A 14,898-nucleotide genomic window follows, 5' to 3' on the forward strand; every position below is an offset into this window, starting at 1 on the left:
CATGGCTCCTTGTCTTCATTGGCATGTCTTCCAGCAGCCTGATGAATGTCCTCATGGGACAGGCAGCATGGGCATGGGGCCCACTGAGGGTTCTGCATCTGTGATAGTCCCTATTCCCCCGGGGCCAGCTGCAGGAGGCCTCACTAACCAGATGGAGCCTGGGGACCACAGGTGGCTCCAGTCAGCTTCCTCACCGTGCACACCGCATGCTGTCCAGCTCTGTGCTTCCAAGCCTTGGGGATGGCTTGTGTACTGGAGAAGCCTTGGGGATGGTTGTGTAGTGGCGTGTATAAAGAGTTGATTTTTATGTGGGGGCGGGTAAGTGCTTTATGCTTGAGTGATACACTGGGGTAAACAAACTCTGCCCTGCTTCACAAACTCCTTTGCGCTCACTCCTGAGTCTCTGCACATCTCTGCAGAGGGTGTGGGCCTGCCAACACTGTGTATGTGTGTGCGTATGCACACTTGTGCACGCGCACATGCCTAGCTGCATGCATGTATGTCTGTGTGCATATGTGTTGTGTATATTTGTGTATATCTTTGTGGTGTGCCCTCGTGTTCATAGAGTTGACAAACAAGTTTGACTGCTTTTGTTCCTGCCATGACTGCAGCTGGCCTGTCCCTGTGTCTGCTGACCCTGCCAAGAGCCCCAGAGTGCCTGGGGTGTGGTCTGGGAGGTTGGGGAGAGTGGGCAGGGGAGGGGTGCCCCTAGGGCCTGGCAGCTCTGTGCCTGCCTCCACTCTCCCGCTGGCACTCAACACCAGCAAAGGGACATACTCCCTCAGGCTCGGCTAGAGCGCAGGCCCCTCACCCTGTGTCACCCAGAAGCACAGGTGGAGAGGGAGCCTCTCCCTCTCTCCATACTACTCTCTGCCTTCTTACCTGCAAGTGCCTGTCCTTAGTTCCTGCACCTTAGGGAGAATCCTGCCCACAGGGTTGTAAAACTTGGTCAGAGTAAATAAATAAATAAATAAATAAATAAATAAATAAATAAATAAATAAATAAATAAATAAATAAATAAATAAATAAATAAATAAATAAATAAATAAAAAATATAGATGATAGATAGATAGATAGATAGATGATAAAACTGGTCAGGGCAAGATTAGGTGGGTTGGGAAGAAATGAACTGACTTTAAGAAACAGAAAATAGATCTTCAGGAATCCTGAGTTCCTCCTTGCCTAGTCTGTGTTTGGTTCCTCTATACTTCCTCCAAAATGGGGAACATCAAATATCTCTTGAAATAAACCTCAAAGAGATGGTGTCTGGGAAGCTGGCCCTGAGGGGAGCTCCCTGCACCAGCAGTGGGTCACACCCACCTAGGAGGCCGCTGAGCCTCTTCAGAATGGGTATCTCTGAGCAGCTGAGGGCCACGTGGGGCCTGGGCCCAGACCAGCTTTGTTCGGGTCCCAAGAAGTCTGGCTTCTTTGCAAGTGTGCAAGCAGGGCTTAAAGTGACAGAGTGAAGCCGGGGAGGGCAGGCTTGGATTCTCTAGGCAACTTCCAAGCCTGCTCTCTGCTCCGGGCCCAGTCCTCCTCTTGGGACTCTTGGGGGTAACCGTCCCCAGGCACAGCCCTTACTCCATGCAGAGTGACTCACCTGACACTGACACTGTCTGGACCTGATACTCTACTCCATCTCTTCGTTTTTCAAGCCCTCCTGGACAATTCTTACTTAGGGAAAGGCAATCCTAAGTGCCTGTACATCACATCCAACTCCTCTGTCAGTGGACCCTACTTCATCCCCACAGCTTTTCTCCTGCACGTCAGACCATACCACTTAATTCCAGGCAGTGGACATCATTCCCAGAAATCATAGGAAATGTGAAATGTCAGGCTTCCATTCTTTTTGCTCCTGCTGTTCCTTCATCCTGGCAACGCCTGGCTTGTCTCCCCAGTCCTTGGATTCCCGTGGTCCTTATCGTCTGTTCACTTGACCTATGGCCTGTCCACACATTGCTTCACACACCTAAACAGAATCACCTTCGAGGGTCGGGTCCAGGGTCTATCTCACCTGCATACACTGCTCCCAATGAAATAAGTGCCCTGGCAGGTGCAGCCTTTGGGAGGGACCCTTGCCCACCTCCCCAGCACCTAGCCCTGCCCACCTTATCTCTTCTCCCAGGCCATACCTTCTAAGGGACAGTGCCATCTAAGTGCTAAGTCTAAACACTGCGGGGGGTGGGGAGACCTCAGCTCCCATCATGCCCCTAAGGGGGACCAGGAAAGGTGTGTGAGGTCCCCTACTCACCTCCTTGGTTGGAGGAGCAGTTGCCAGGCAAGCCATGACCTTCTCAACTGCTCTTCTCACTACCTTTTCTGTCCCTTCTCCCCTGCCTTTGCCAGGACTCTGTAGTAACAGAAACACAGAAACATATACTGGAAGGTCCTAGAACAGCTTATCAGGCTCAGCTGGACCAGGAGCTGAGCAGTGTCATGAAACCTCAGTGTTTCTCTCTGCGTCTCTTGGCTCTGCCCTATGTTGCATTCCCAGGAAGGCTTTCCTTGCTGGTCCTGAGAAACTCCAGGTTTAAGTCCTTTCCCCAAGAGCCCTAGCCAGAGGGGGAAAAAGAGCTTCTATCCTGGAGTCCTAACCAGAATCCCAGAGTTGAGTCTCATTGGCTTGGCTTGGATCATATCCTCATCTGTAAGCCAATCAAATAGGCAGGTATACACTGGCCTGCCCAGATCATGTGTCTTCCCCTAGAGTCAAGGTTGAAATCACTACCATGAAGTGTAGGGAATTGAAGGATGGGACACTCTGACAAAGGAGGGGGCAGGATCCTAGGTACCCAGAAGCCTTAGATGCCCATAGCTTGGTCTGCAGCCATGGGCAATGGCCCTACTCTCCAATATCCATGGGAGGTATTATAAGGAGGGCAGTGCTTCTGGGACACCTCGGTGGCTCAGCAGTTGAGTGTCTGCCTTTGGCTCAGGGCATGATCCCGGGATCTGGGATCGAGTCCTGCATCAGCCTCCTTGCAGGGAGCCTGCTTCTCCCCTAGCCTGTGTCTCTGCCTCTCTCTGTGTCTCTCATGAATAAATAGAATCAAGGGAGGGGGGCGGATAAAGGGCAGTGCTTTCCAGACTCCTCCCATGCCAGCACACCAGGAGGCAATTCACTGAGTGAGAAAGATAAGAAAGAGAAGAAGCCATTGCTTTTGAGGAAATAGCTTTTGAGGAAGCCACTGCTCTCTCAGGCACTCTAGCCCCTGGAGGATGCCCATGCCAACACCCTGGCAGGTTTCAGTGGCTCCATCCAGCACAAGCACCCACATACTGATGTGCTCGTGCATAGCCAGTCCTAAATTCTCAAACATGTGCACTGAGAATCTTGTCTCTCTCTGGGTAGTAGGCAAAGCTGGGTTTCCGGTCCACATCCCCCTGGGGTCAGGGTCTCTAGTCCCCAGCTGGAGGAGCAGGAAGAGCCAGCCCATCCCTGCTTGTCATCTCCCCTACCCCCCATGGCCACCAGGAAGCCAGAAAGGAAGGGTGGTCTGGGTGGGAACCCTCTAGCAAAGGCTTGCCTAAGGCCCCTCACAGGCAGATGCTCTGAGGGGTCAGATGGGTCTGATGCTCTGAGATGGGTCAGATGCTCTGAGATAATCTCCCTGCAGCAGATCCACAGAACTAAAACCTCTCAGCCTTCCTGCTTTTGTCCCAGCTCCATCTCTCCATCATCCCCACTCCACTCTGCCGGGGCCTCCCTCATCCTCAGTACCAAGAACAGGGCCCAGGGCTGCTCAGGGTCCATCCCAATATTGGGATAAAGCTTATAAGAGAATCCCTGTGTCTGTCTGGAGTTCAGGGTCTGGAATCCTTGAACTCACTTTCTCTGGGCATCTGGAAGTGAAGGTAAGAGGCTCACCTTCTGAGGAATGGGACTAGGCAGGCCCATGCAGGGGTCCCCCAAGGTCCCTCAGCAGTCTCAGTAGACACTGTGTGCCTGGTTGCCTGGCTGGGACCCGAGAGCCTGCCTTGCAGGCAGTGGCTAAGCTAGAAGTCCTACTCCCATGCAGACTCTGCCAGCCTGTCGCCTGTCTCTCATCACCCTCACTTGGCCTCATCACTACTCCATATTTAGGGCTCTACCCACCCTTGTGCCCACATGGGCACTTTCTTTTTCTTTCTTTCTTTTTTTTTTTTTTTTTTTTTTTTTTTTTTGGCACTTTCATTTACAGAATTAAGTGCCTGGCCTTGGAAGCTGGAGGGTAAGCGTGGCAGGCCCTGCCTGTGACATCTGCTCTCCGGCCTCTACTCTGTGCCTTCAGGGACCCTGGGCTAGGGAGTGGCTTTATGTCACCATCTCATTTCCTAATTACCAGTCACACATCTTTGTCATCTCCTTCTTGTGAAGACTTACAACCCATGACCCATCCTGATCAGAGTCTCTTCTGAACTCTGCTGTCCTTTGGGCACATCCTTCTGCTGGCCCAAGCCAAGGTCAGGGAGTAACCTCGGAGCAGTAGCAGCATGAGCAAGGGATACTTGTGGGCACTGTGAAGAAATAGCATCCTAGAGATGATAGCAGGTGCCACACTCCAGGATGGGTCCAGACAGAGTTCACCTAGAAAAACACATCCCCTCTCATGTTTTGTTCTAGTGGACATAGCAGCTGGATAAGGCTTGCCTCTCTCACCAGAGGGAGGCTCCTGGCCTGGGGCCTCCAAGTAGTCCTACCTTGGGATTACTCATTACTGATTATTATTGTTGTTATTTGCCCCTCCTGGGGTAGAGTACCTACCACATGGCCTTAGGGCCTAGGTTTGGGGCCCCACTCCCCATCCTATGGGTACAGCCTCATCTTCTCCCCATCCTGCCAGCTAATAGGCCCTTGGGCCCCTGTCGTGCAGTGCAACGGGAGCTTGTTCCTTCTGAAAAGGATTGCCTCCAGTTCAATCCCGTTTGTGGAAAATACACAGAACTTGTTCAGCCTTAGGGAGAGAGGATAGACATCTGCTTCAGACCTAACTCTCACTGGAGATGGTCATGAGTCAGGGGACCTCTCCAAGCTTAGCCTCCACATCTGTTCAAAATGAGAACCATCAGGCCTCTCTGGGAGCCCTGCTGGGTCAGGGTACTGTGAAGAGGCACTGTAGGTTTAAATTAGGTTTTTTTTAAAAAAGAAAAAGAATTCATGGAGGCCTAGCTCTGGCCTTGGGTCTGAAACATACCAAGGTAGACAAACTAGACCAGTGCTGTTTCGGTCTTTCCGGGACTAGGTTGCTCCTAGAGTTGATCTTCAGCATGTGTGCATGCATCTGTGTCTGACAGAACAAAACCCGAGTGGACGCACATGTGGCAGTGATGGGACCTATGCAGAATTTTGACCCTGGGCTCCATCGTGAGGCCCTTGGGACAGGGCTGAGGGAATCCCAGCCAGATTAGGTTGAAAGCAGTTCCCCCAGGCCAGCCACCCCCTAGGGCCCTTGAGCATGGAGAGGTGAAAGCAGAGGAAACTGCTCTGGGGTCTTGGTGTCCCAGGCAGGGAGCTGGCACCCTAGGCCTTCAGGGCCCGTTTCCTGAGCCAGAGCCCCTTGGCCCCAGCAGCCAGGCCTCGAGGGCCATGTCCTTTGGTGAGTCTTGGTTTTCCCCAGCAGGTGTTCTGAGTCAGCCTTTATTCTGTCTCCCGCCCCCTGCCCCCCCTCCCCACAGCTGCCCCAGAGCCTGACTGGACCTGCTCCCACGTGATGGCCACCCCACCTGGCAGCCTCCAGGGAAAGGGCTTGGTTTGGAGGCTTGCCTGGGGCCAGCCTGGATTCTTGGTCATGACCTGAGGTGGGAGAAACTCTGGTGCTCTCACCAGAAGGAGTGACTTCCTGGGAGATCTCTGCCTCCTTTTTTCTGCTCTTTTTTCATGTAAATAACCCGGGCCTAGGACTAATTCTTTGGTATTAGCTAGAGGGGAGTTTTCTAAAAGATGGAGTTCCTGGGAAATGTTCACCCTTTTTCCCTTCTGTCCTATGACGGAGCCTTGGCCCTTGGTTCCTGGGGTCAGCACTAACTAGTCCGGGAAAAGGAGACACTGGCCTTCCCCTCCTCCTCTCTGCCTCAGAGGGTGACAAGTCCTATCTCTCATCCTTGTTGTCCTTCCCCAGGGGGAGGGCAGGGCTTTAAGGCTCTAGAGCCAGGAAGGAGGCATCCTGTACAGAACTTCTCAGAAAAGTTGGCTTGCCACACTCTGGGGAGAAACCCAGAAAATGAAAGCTGGTGGGGGTGGGGACAAACCGACGGTCTCATCTTGTCAGCATTGGGTTCAGACACGTCCCGCTCCTTGCCCTCCGACTCTGCCTTTCCCCAGTTTGCTGACTGAGGTTTCCCAGGCTCCCTCCGAGTTCCGTAGGGGCTTCCCAGCCTCTGTTTACACCCAGTCGGGGGAGGAGCTGGGTAGCTGGCGCCCGTGGGGGCCCACTTCTCAGACAAGATCCTGAAGGCCAGAGATGCATGGCAACCCCCCAACCCCAAGGAGTGTCTCTGCACTGCTCTCTCACCCTGAAGCCACAGTGACTTCTACCCCCTCCCTACACACATGCCCCTAGGGACTTGGAAGCTTGAAAGGTGCCTCCTGCTGAGGAAAGGGCCTCCTTGGACTTCCAGCTGTGGAGAAAACGGGTGCCAGCAGGGGACTTGGACCTCTGGTGTACCAACTGCAGCATGGCCTCTGCCCAGCTTCCCTTCCCTGTCTTGAGAGGGAAGACAGAGCCCCGTGTCTCCGTGGTGCCAGCCAGGACAGGACCGGGCTTGCTAAGTTCAGGAGCTGGCCACAGCGCAACTGGAACAGGAAACGCAGCTCCCACACCTGGCGGTTTACTTCGTGGCCCCTGGGAAGGGCCTGCTCTCCCCACTGCTGCTGGTGCTCAGGGCCTACCTCCCTTGGAGGATGGAGGCTTGGGCACAGCCCCTCCTGGCCAGAGCCCCAGGTTATGCTGATGTCTGCCCCTCGGACCTTCACAGAACAGGGCAAGGAGCGGGACGTGTCTGAACCCAATGCCGGAGTCTGGGGGTTCAAAGGAGCCTCGTGCACCCAGTGCCCCCCATCTGTCTGTCCAGTTGTCTGGGTGGGAGCAGATGCTCTCTTACCTCTCCTTAATGCGCTGGGGCCATGGGTCTAGGGGAAGGGAGAGGACCATGTGGGCTGGGCACTTCCCATATAGTATGAAACTTAATCACCCCCCCCACCCTGCCTAGAAGTGCTATTACAAAGACTGCTGTCTTTGTGGTGATTTCTCTGCACAAGTGGAACTGTATCCCGTTAAGTTGAATCAAAGTCTTCCTTTTTAAAGGGTCTCCCCAACCCCAGGGATCACTCTTGGGGGTGAGGAAAAATGCATTCTGCCCTCCTTGCAGGTAGTGGGCAAGATTTCCTTACCCCTTTGGGAAATACAGCTTATAAAATGTGGTTCACAGAACTAACATTTCCTTCTTGATACTCCCGCCCTGTCCACCCCCAAAAAAAACACACATTCAGAGTAGTTTTCCTGGGATTTCCCCCCTGGATTCAGTGATGGGAATCAGCGTAGGAATGAAGTTGTGAAACCCGCACACGCTAGTCCTTCGTCCAGGCTGCTTTTTTTTCTCTCAGTAAATCCCCACTGCACAAATTTTCCTCCAGGGCATTGCTCAGATCCTGGGCTCACCCTCACCACGCCTCCCTTCTAGGAAGATAGATTCTGCTGGGCTGGGGGTGGGGGCCTGAGAGCCCCCAGGGACAGAGACTGGCCTCGGTACCAGCCCCAGGGTGGCTCTGAGGTCCCTTTCAGGCCCAGGCTTTGTATACAGCACAGGGGCCTCTGACATGCCGAGATCTCTCTGGAGCCTTTCCCCACCTTCCTCTAACCCACCAATGGCTCTGCGGCCCCTGGGTATTTTCTTTGGCTTCTCCTGCGGCCTCTCACTAGCAGTTTGCTTGGTGCCCTTTCAAAGATGAGCCTGGGTCCTAAGAGCAAGAGCACTGCCTTTTTCAGGGTCATGTCTCTCTCCTTTGCCTCCACACCCACCCCAAACCCAGTAGGCTCAGTCAGTTATAACTGGTATTCTCTGATTTAAAATTAACTGTAAAAAGCTTAAATTGTATTCGGATTATAGGAGTAAAGCACGCACATTGTAGAGAAATAACCTTAGAGAAAAGAAAAGATGAAGGATGTCCTAGAATCCTGTCAGACACAGCCACATTTGCACTCTGGTGGTATTCCATCCCAACTGATTCTAGTGCCTCCTTCTGGTGGGGGAAGGGGGGCAGTCTGTCCCCCACAACCCAGCCACCCTGTTCAAGAGCCTTGAATGACTTCCACTGCCCACTGTCCAAGCCCTCTGGTGCCAGCCCAGTCCTTCAGGTATCCCCTCACCCCCAGCTGAGCCAGCTACCTGGTAGTTGGTCCTCCAAAGTGCCCTGCCTCGATTTCTTGCATCAGCAGAGGATCTGTCTGGTGTTGTAATCTTGGCCCTGCCCCCATTCCCACAGGGCCATCTTCACCTCAGATCCTACTGTTCCTTTGAGGCCTGGCTAGGCTTAGTCAACTTCCTCCTTGAAGCCTTCTGAGCTGTATACCACTCCCTCCCCCACCAAAAAATCCTAGAAGGACCCTTTCTTTTTGGTCTCTGGGGAAGCTGAGATGCAGTATTTGTTGACCAAATGACTGCCTTCCTGAAGTGAAGTATCTCTTTCTAATGTCTAAGGATTTGTGGCTGTGTCTTAGTCAAGGGACAGTGTCTGGCACACAGGCCTGTGCCTGCTTTATGGGGGCGGTGGGGGTGGCATGAGCCTTTTGCCAGGACTGCAGAGTTAGAAGGAGTTCTGAATGCTGTGGACCTCGTTAAGGCAAAGCCAGGCTGGGGAAGGGGAGCCTGTGGGAAGCAGCAGCTTGCCAGCAGGCCAGCTCACTGACAAGCCAGCCCAGCTGGGGGATTCAGGCATAGGCAGCTGCAGGACCTGGCAGGTGCAGCTGGCTCAGAGACTGGATCTTCCCCAACCTGGGGGCAGCACTGCTTGAAGGCACACCCGTGGTCCCCTTGGCTTTCCACACTGTCTTCTCCCTCCCTGCAGTGTGTGGTGTTGCCGGTCCCAGCAGGATTATGAGGTCAGGCCCCCTGTGGGCCTCAGCTGTTGTGAACAGGCTGGGTCCTGAGTAAGACAAGTGCTGCTGGGGGGAGGGCAGGTGACTTCCCTTCTCAAGATTTTACACCATGGTATTTTGAGTTTGAGAAGACAGTACTCCATAATACCATGTCTGATGTCCTCAAAAATGGTTCTGGCTCCTGCCCTAAGGAGGCTCCTGGGTCCATGCAAAGTGGCTGCTGCTGTTTCTGGATGATATGGGCAGGGGAAGTAGGGGCACAGGGGAGTCTTGGGCTGGTTTGGAGCCCCAGCCCTGCTATTACCATGCTTAAGCCCTGCCTGCCTTCTCTGGAGCTTGCCTCTCCCATCCCAGCTCAGCCTCAGAGCTAGTTATCTGCAATGGGCACAGTGGTGGGGTTGTTTCCTGCCACCCTCTCTATCTCAGACCGAGGAGTCTGAAGGGGACCAGGCAGCAGGCATTTCTGAGTGGAGGAGGGGCATACCCGCAGACAGGAGTTCAGAGTGCCAGGAGCTTGCTGCCTTTCACATCAGAAGCCATGCCTGTCTTTGAGGACACTCCCCTCCCTGTGCCTAATTTTGTCTTGGTAGAGATAAATGTCCCATAAAAGAATGGGTACCGACAGAGTCCAAGGGCACTCTGGGATCAAACTATTCCTGAGCAGATAGGATTGGGTCCTGTTTGTATTCCTCAGAGTATCCAGGGGGCATGAACAAGGGTATGAGTTGGAGAGTAAGCCTGCAGATGCTTAACCAAAGTTGTCTCCTGTCTCCCCTCTCTTCACCATCCTTCTTGGCTCAACATGCTTTGACTGTCCACACAGGGCTACACCTCTGTCTGTGCAAGTGGTGGTCTGCCGACAGGCAAGCTGGGCACCCAGGGGCCAGGTACCCCCATAGAGAATAGTGGCATCTGGCGTGGGTTCCTCAGGGAACAGAGCAAGACCACAGACACCATGCAGGGTCAGAGGGCCCTCTCCCCAGAATGCTTTCTCTGCTGGGCTCCTGGGATAGGGCTAAGTGACAGTATAGATTTCTGGATGGCAGAGGTTTCTTTTTCTGAATGAAGGAAGAACAATCATCCGTCAGAGGGAAGGTTCTGAATGAGGGGGTCCACAGCCCTCCATAAGGATACCTCCCTAGAAACTCGCTGGGAGCCCAGTGGTGGGCTGAGTCCCCATCCTTGGCCCCTGGGCCTGAGATCAAGGTGTCTGGAGGTGACGGAGTTAGGGGAGCCTCTCTCTCTGTGGTCTTTCCAGGTCTGCTACCTGTGCTACAGCCTGCTGACACTGGCTGGGGTGGTAGTCAGCTGCCAGGATATTACTCCAGACCAATGGGTGAGTATCCCTGGGGGCTGAGATGGGAGGCTGTGAAAGAAGTGCTGAGGGAGCAAGGTTCCCTTCTCTTCCCAGTGTCCCACAAGGCATTCCCAAGGGATACTGACCCAAGCTCCTCCCTTTCCTGCCCTACTTCTGACCAGGCATTCAAATCCATTCCTCTCTTTCTCTGATTTTGTTCTCCTTACTCCCCTGCTGTGGCTGGGCCTGGTCTATGCCACATACACCCTCCCCCATGCACACCCCATCCCTGCAGGGAGATCTGCAGCTGCTCTGCCTGCAGTTGGACCGCCATGTCAGCACCCATATCCGGGAGAGTCCCCAAGCCATGCACTGGACCAGACTCAAGGACCTGGCTGCCCAGACCTATATCCGCTGGCAGGAGCTGCTGGCTCACTGCCAGCCCCAGGTGGTGACCTCTCTGACCCCTAGACTAGGGAGGGGAGGGAAGTGGTCAGGCCAGCTAACCAGAGCCAGCAGCATGTCCACCCCCACTGCAACTACTGAGCTTCTGGCTGGCCATGGGTGGAGAGGGCAGCGCGGGTGGAGGGGGGGTAGTGGAGATGCCTCAGAGGACCTTTATCACTCTTGCCAATAATCAAATGCCCAGGGCAGCCCAGGTGGCTCAGCAGTTTAGTGCCGCCTTCAGCCCAAGGTGTGATTCCGGAGACCCGGGATCAAGTCCCACCTCAGACTTCCTGTATGGAGCCTGCTTCTCCCTCTGCCTGTGTCTCTGCCCCTCTCTCTCTCTCTCTCTCTCTCTCTGTCTCTCTGTGTGTCTCTCATAAATAAATAAATAAAATCTTAAAAAAAAAAATCAAATGCCCAGGGCAAGGGTAATAGTGAGGGGGAGATGAGAGGTCAACTCCTGGGCAATTGCAAAGAAAAACCTCACCCTAGGGAGTAGTAGCGGTGAGCAATGCCCCAAGAAGGGGCACCAGATGCACCAGTTGTCTACCCTCTGTCCACTTGTCCCGCAGGCCTGAGGCTGGCCTCCTACTCTGCTGGGAGGGACCCTCTCAGTCTGCCCTGGTCCCTCCAATTCCTGCAGCAACAACCTCCATGCCCCTGATTTTCTCGGGCTCTCTTAGGTAATAATACTCATAGCTTATACTGAACAATGACCCCTTTACTCTATGAGACAGGTATTGTTACAATCCCATTTCACAGACAAGCTAACCAGTCACTGAGAGATTGAATAGCTTGCCCCATCACGAAGGCAATGTGTAAGTGTCAGAACCAGGGCACACATCTGGCCTGACTCCGGAACCTACAGATTTAAGCACAGTCCAAGCCCTGCTCTGGCAGCCAAGCTTCTGGCTTCTATCCCTCTGACAAGCAGCACCCTCTGGCTTAGGGGGCCTCTTCCCTCCCCTAGCCCCCAGGCCTTGACGGAGACAGGCTGGGTCTGATGAGCATTTCTCCACTCATCCTCCCAATGCTCCTCAGGCTCCCAAATTGTCAATCCTCTGACTTTTTTCTGCTTGTCCTTCCTTCTGTAACCTCTGACTTGGGGCTGACACATTGGCCACAGGCTGTGGCTTGGGTCTCAGATTTCGCAAGTCTCTGAGAAAGCTGGAGAGCAGACCTCACCCTCAATCCCCAGGGAACTAGATCACACTAGTCTCTGGTGGGAAACAGTGTGTTTGTCATGAAGAGAAAGAAAAGTGACTGGTGGCCTGGCCAAGTCAGGGGGCAGGCCCCACCTTCCTATCACACTGCCCTGGGCCTTCAAGCCACAAGGAGAGGGAAGCCAGGCAGAGCACGCATGTGCTGTGGTCAAGTAGCCTGTTGACCCGCCGTGCCCTCTCCTGCCCTGGGAGCCATAGGACTCTTGTAGCTCAGCACCTGGCATCAGGAGGCCTGCAAAGGATGCTGATGCTGGAGAGTCCGGGAGCTTCAGGACAGTGGGCACCACCCGGGCCGGGGCCATCATACGGTTTTTCTCTTTGCCACAGGCCCAGTACTTCAACCCCTGGAAAGACAACAGTCTCCGGCTGTTGGCTCAGGCAGGAAGTGAACAGGGCTCAAGGAATAGGAGGAAGCAAAGAACAGAGGCCAGAGGAGGACCAGTGTGATGAAGCAAGAGCCTGCCTCCACGCTGCCCCTGACCCCGACAGGACAATGAACATGATGCCTCCCTGCCTGGCCTACCCCTCAGCCCTCCTTCCCATCCCGGCTTCCTCCTCTGCCCCCAGGCCTTTATGTCCACACTCCAGTTTCCCAGGGCCCTCCTGGGCCTTCCCCACTCTCCTTCCTTTCTCTGTCACTAATGTGAGCTTTCTTTGTGCACACTAAAGTCTTATTTCAGCATCGGTGGCTTAGAAGATTTCCTCCAGTCCCTGTCCTAAGTGCCCAGTGTCCAGTTTCCTGACATCCCTGCTGGTGCTGTGCTGAGTTCCCACCTCGACAGTCATGTGACCCAGTCGTCTTAGGCTCCACCCCCTGCCCCAGAAGGCTCTTTGTAAATCCTGAGGGAGGAGCAGTTATTCCTGTGGCCTGAGAGCTGTCAGAAACCGAGGGAGCAGGGATAGGGAATGTCTGTTTGGACCCAGTCCGGGACTACCCGCCTCTCCCTCACCACTCACTGCCCCTTCTGGGAAAGATCCACAGAGTGAGCTGTAATTACACTTAATTCAGTTTATCATTGAGTTCTGAAATCAACTCCCCAGAATTAGAAGGGGGGGGTGTGTGCCAAAAGACCATTCTGGTTGCTGCCTTCCCTCAGGCTTACCCAAGATCAGTTTGGTGGGTTTTAATGACGTGCTGGATGTCTTTGGCCCATCCCCCTTGAGGACTGGGTGGGCCCTGTGCACCCTTGGGGAGATCCCTGGGTATCCCCAATCTCTATCTACTCCAACCCACAGAGTCCATTTTAGTATCAGGCCCCTCCTGACTTGGGTTGAAAGAGGGGGTTGCATGGGGCCATAGAGGTGGAAGTAGCACAGGATGACCCCTGCACCAGTGTGGCCTGTGCCCACTCCTCAGCTCAACCAGATTGCTGATGGAGCTTCACCATGGCTGGTGCTTGCGACTTTCTCAGTTTATGTGCCCCTCTCCTTTGCTCCGTCATGCCACGGGGGTTAGGGTAAGGCAGGCTAACTAGGGAAGAAACTCCCCCCAAATAAAGGATCTTCAGAACAAGTGGCTCAATCAGCAGAGCTGAAGGGTAGGTAGCTCATCACTTTCTGGGCCTGTTTTATTTGTTTTGTTTTAAGTAGGCTTCACACCCAGTGTGGAGCCCAACGCAGGGCTTGAACTCATGACTCTGAGATCAAGACCTGAGCAGAGATCCAGAGTTGGATGCTTAACGCCTGAGCCACTCAGGTGCCCCCGAGACCTGTACACAGCTGCCTCCCTTGCCCAGAAAGCTAGGAGCTGGGGGCATCTATAATTCAGAGGGCACGAGCTCACAGAAGCATGCTAGGTGCCATACAGGTCATCTCCCTGCCATACTCCCTTTGCCAGGTGAGAGATGGAAGAAGTCCTTGGCCAGGGTGACTCGGATGCCCAGGTGACTCGAACGAGAGTTCTAGTTTCTGTTCCTGGCCACATCACAGGACTCCCTGGCCGGGGCGCCACTGAGGCCCCCAGCGGCATCAGGTAGGCCTGAGATCCTCTGATAAAAGAGCAAAGGCTCCATTAAGCCAGCCTCCTTCACGTCCCTCAGGGCTGCCACTACTTCTGACATTGCACATCTTGACAGTTAATCCTCAGCTCTTCAGTTTGCTCTGGAAACCTGGAAATCACCTTTGAAATTTCCCCTCTTTGTTCTCACTGCCAAGGGCAGAGAGGGAGTAGGGAAGCCTAAGAGGCTGAACTGGGGAGTTTCCAGTTCTTTAAGTTGTCCCTACGTAGCTCTGAGAAAGAGATGGCACAGGGACGTCTGCGGCCCTTCTCTCCAGTCCTGGTCCTTGTGCACTGACCCCACCTCCCCCGTTCCCCAAACACACTCATCCCCAAGAGGGAAATAGATACCAAGGAGAAAGGAGGTGTTGGTGACTACTCAGTCCCTCCAGAGACTTTGCTGTAACCTGAGCAGAGGGGTGTGCTTTGAGGTCACCCAAGGGCGTCCCATATCTCCTGGGACATGTAATGGGCCCTCTCTGGAACTGGCTGGGAGCTGACCAGATCTTCTCAAACTGGTCTGGGACCAGAGACTCAGGCTCCTCTAGGCCAAGATTTCCACAATGGTGCTGGCAGCTTCACCACTTGCCCTTTCCAGATCCCTGAGCCCCTGGGAAAAGACTGAGGGATATCCTGATTGAAGCCACTGGGAAGTCAGCATCCGGGGCTGTGATGACGGATGTTTTCCTGCTTCCTTTTGGTGATGGTGGCAGGGAGGGGCTGGGAAGGGAAAGGCTTCCCAGGTGGACAGCTTTGATAACTCTCCTGTAGGAGGAAGTAGAGAGAGGAAGTCCTTTTCCTACATCCCCACTCACCTCGGTCCCCAGGCCCTCAGAAAGATCCCTGCAGGGTGGCTGACC

The 14,898-nt window shown here is 54.0% G+C and overlaps 1 protein-coding gene across 10 annotated transcripts in view; it reads left to right on the top strand.

The window, feature by feature from the left end:
- The window catches only part of FAM178B (family with sequence similarity 178 member B), a 109,606-nt gene extending 96,882 nt beyond the window's left edge, over positions 1-12,724 (top strand). For 9 of the 10 annotated variants that reach the window (XM_072768109.1, XM_072768110.1, XM_072768112.1 and 6 more), the window contains 3 exons: positions 10,334-10,411; positions 10,668-10,820; positions 12,370-12,724. In XM_072768109.1, the coding sequence (XP_072624210.1) occupies positions 10,334-10,411; positions 10,668-10,820; positions 12,370-12,489 (351 nt within the window). In that variant the 3' untranslated portion in view covers positions 12,490-12,724. The remainder of the gene's footprint in view (positions 1-10,333; positions 10,412-10,667; positions 10,821-12,369) is intronic. The other variant, XM_072768111.1, reaches the window with a different exon arrangement.
- The last annotated feature ends 2,174 nt before the right edge of the window (positions 12,725-14,898 follow it).

Source organism: Canis lupus, chromosome 11 (genome assembly GCF_048164855.1).
Source record: "Canis lupus baileyi chromosome 11, mCanLup2.hap1, whole genome shotgun sequence".
NCBI classification, from domain to species: domain Eukaryota; kingdom Metazoa; phylum Chordata; class Mammalia; order Carnivora; family Canidae; genus Canis; species Canis lupus.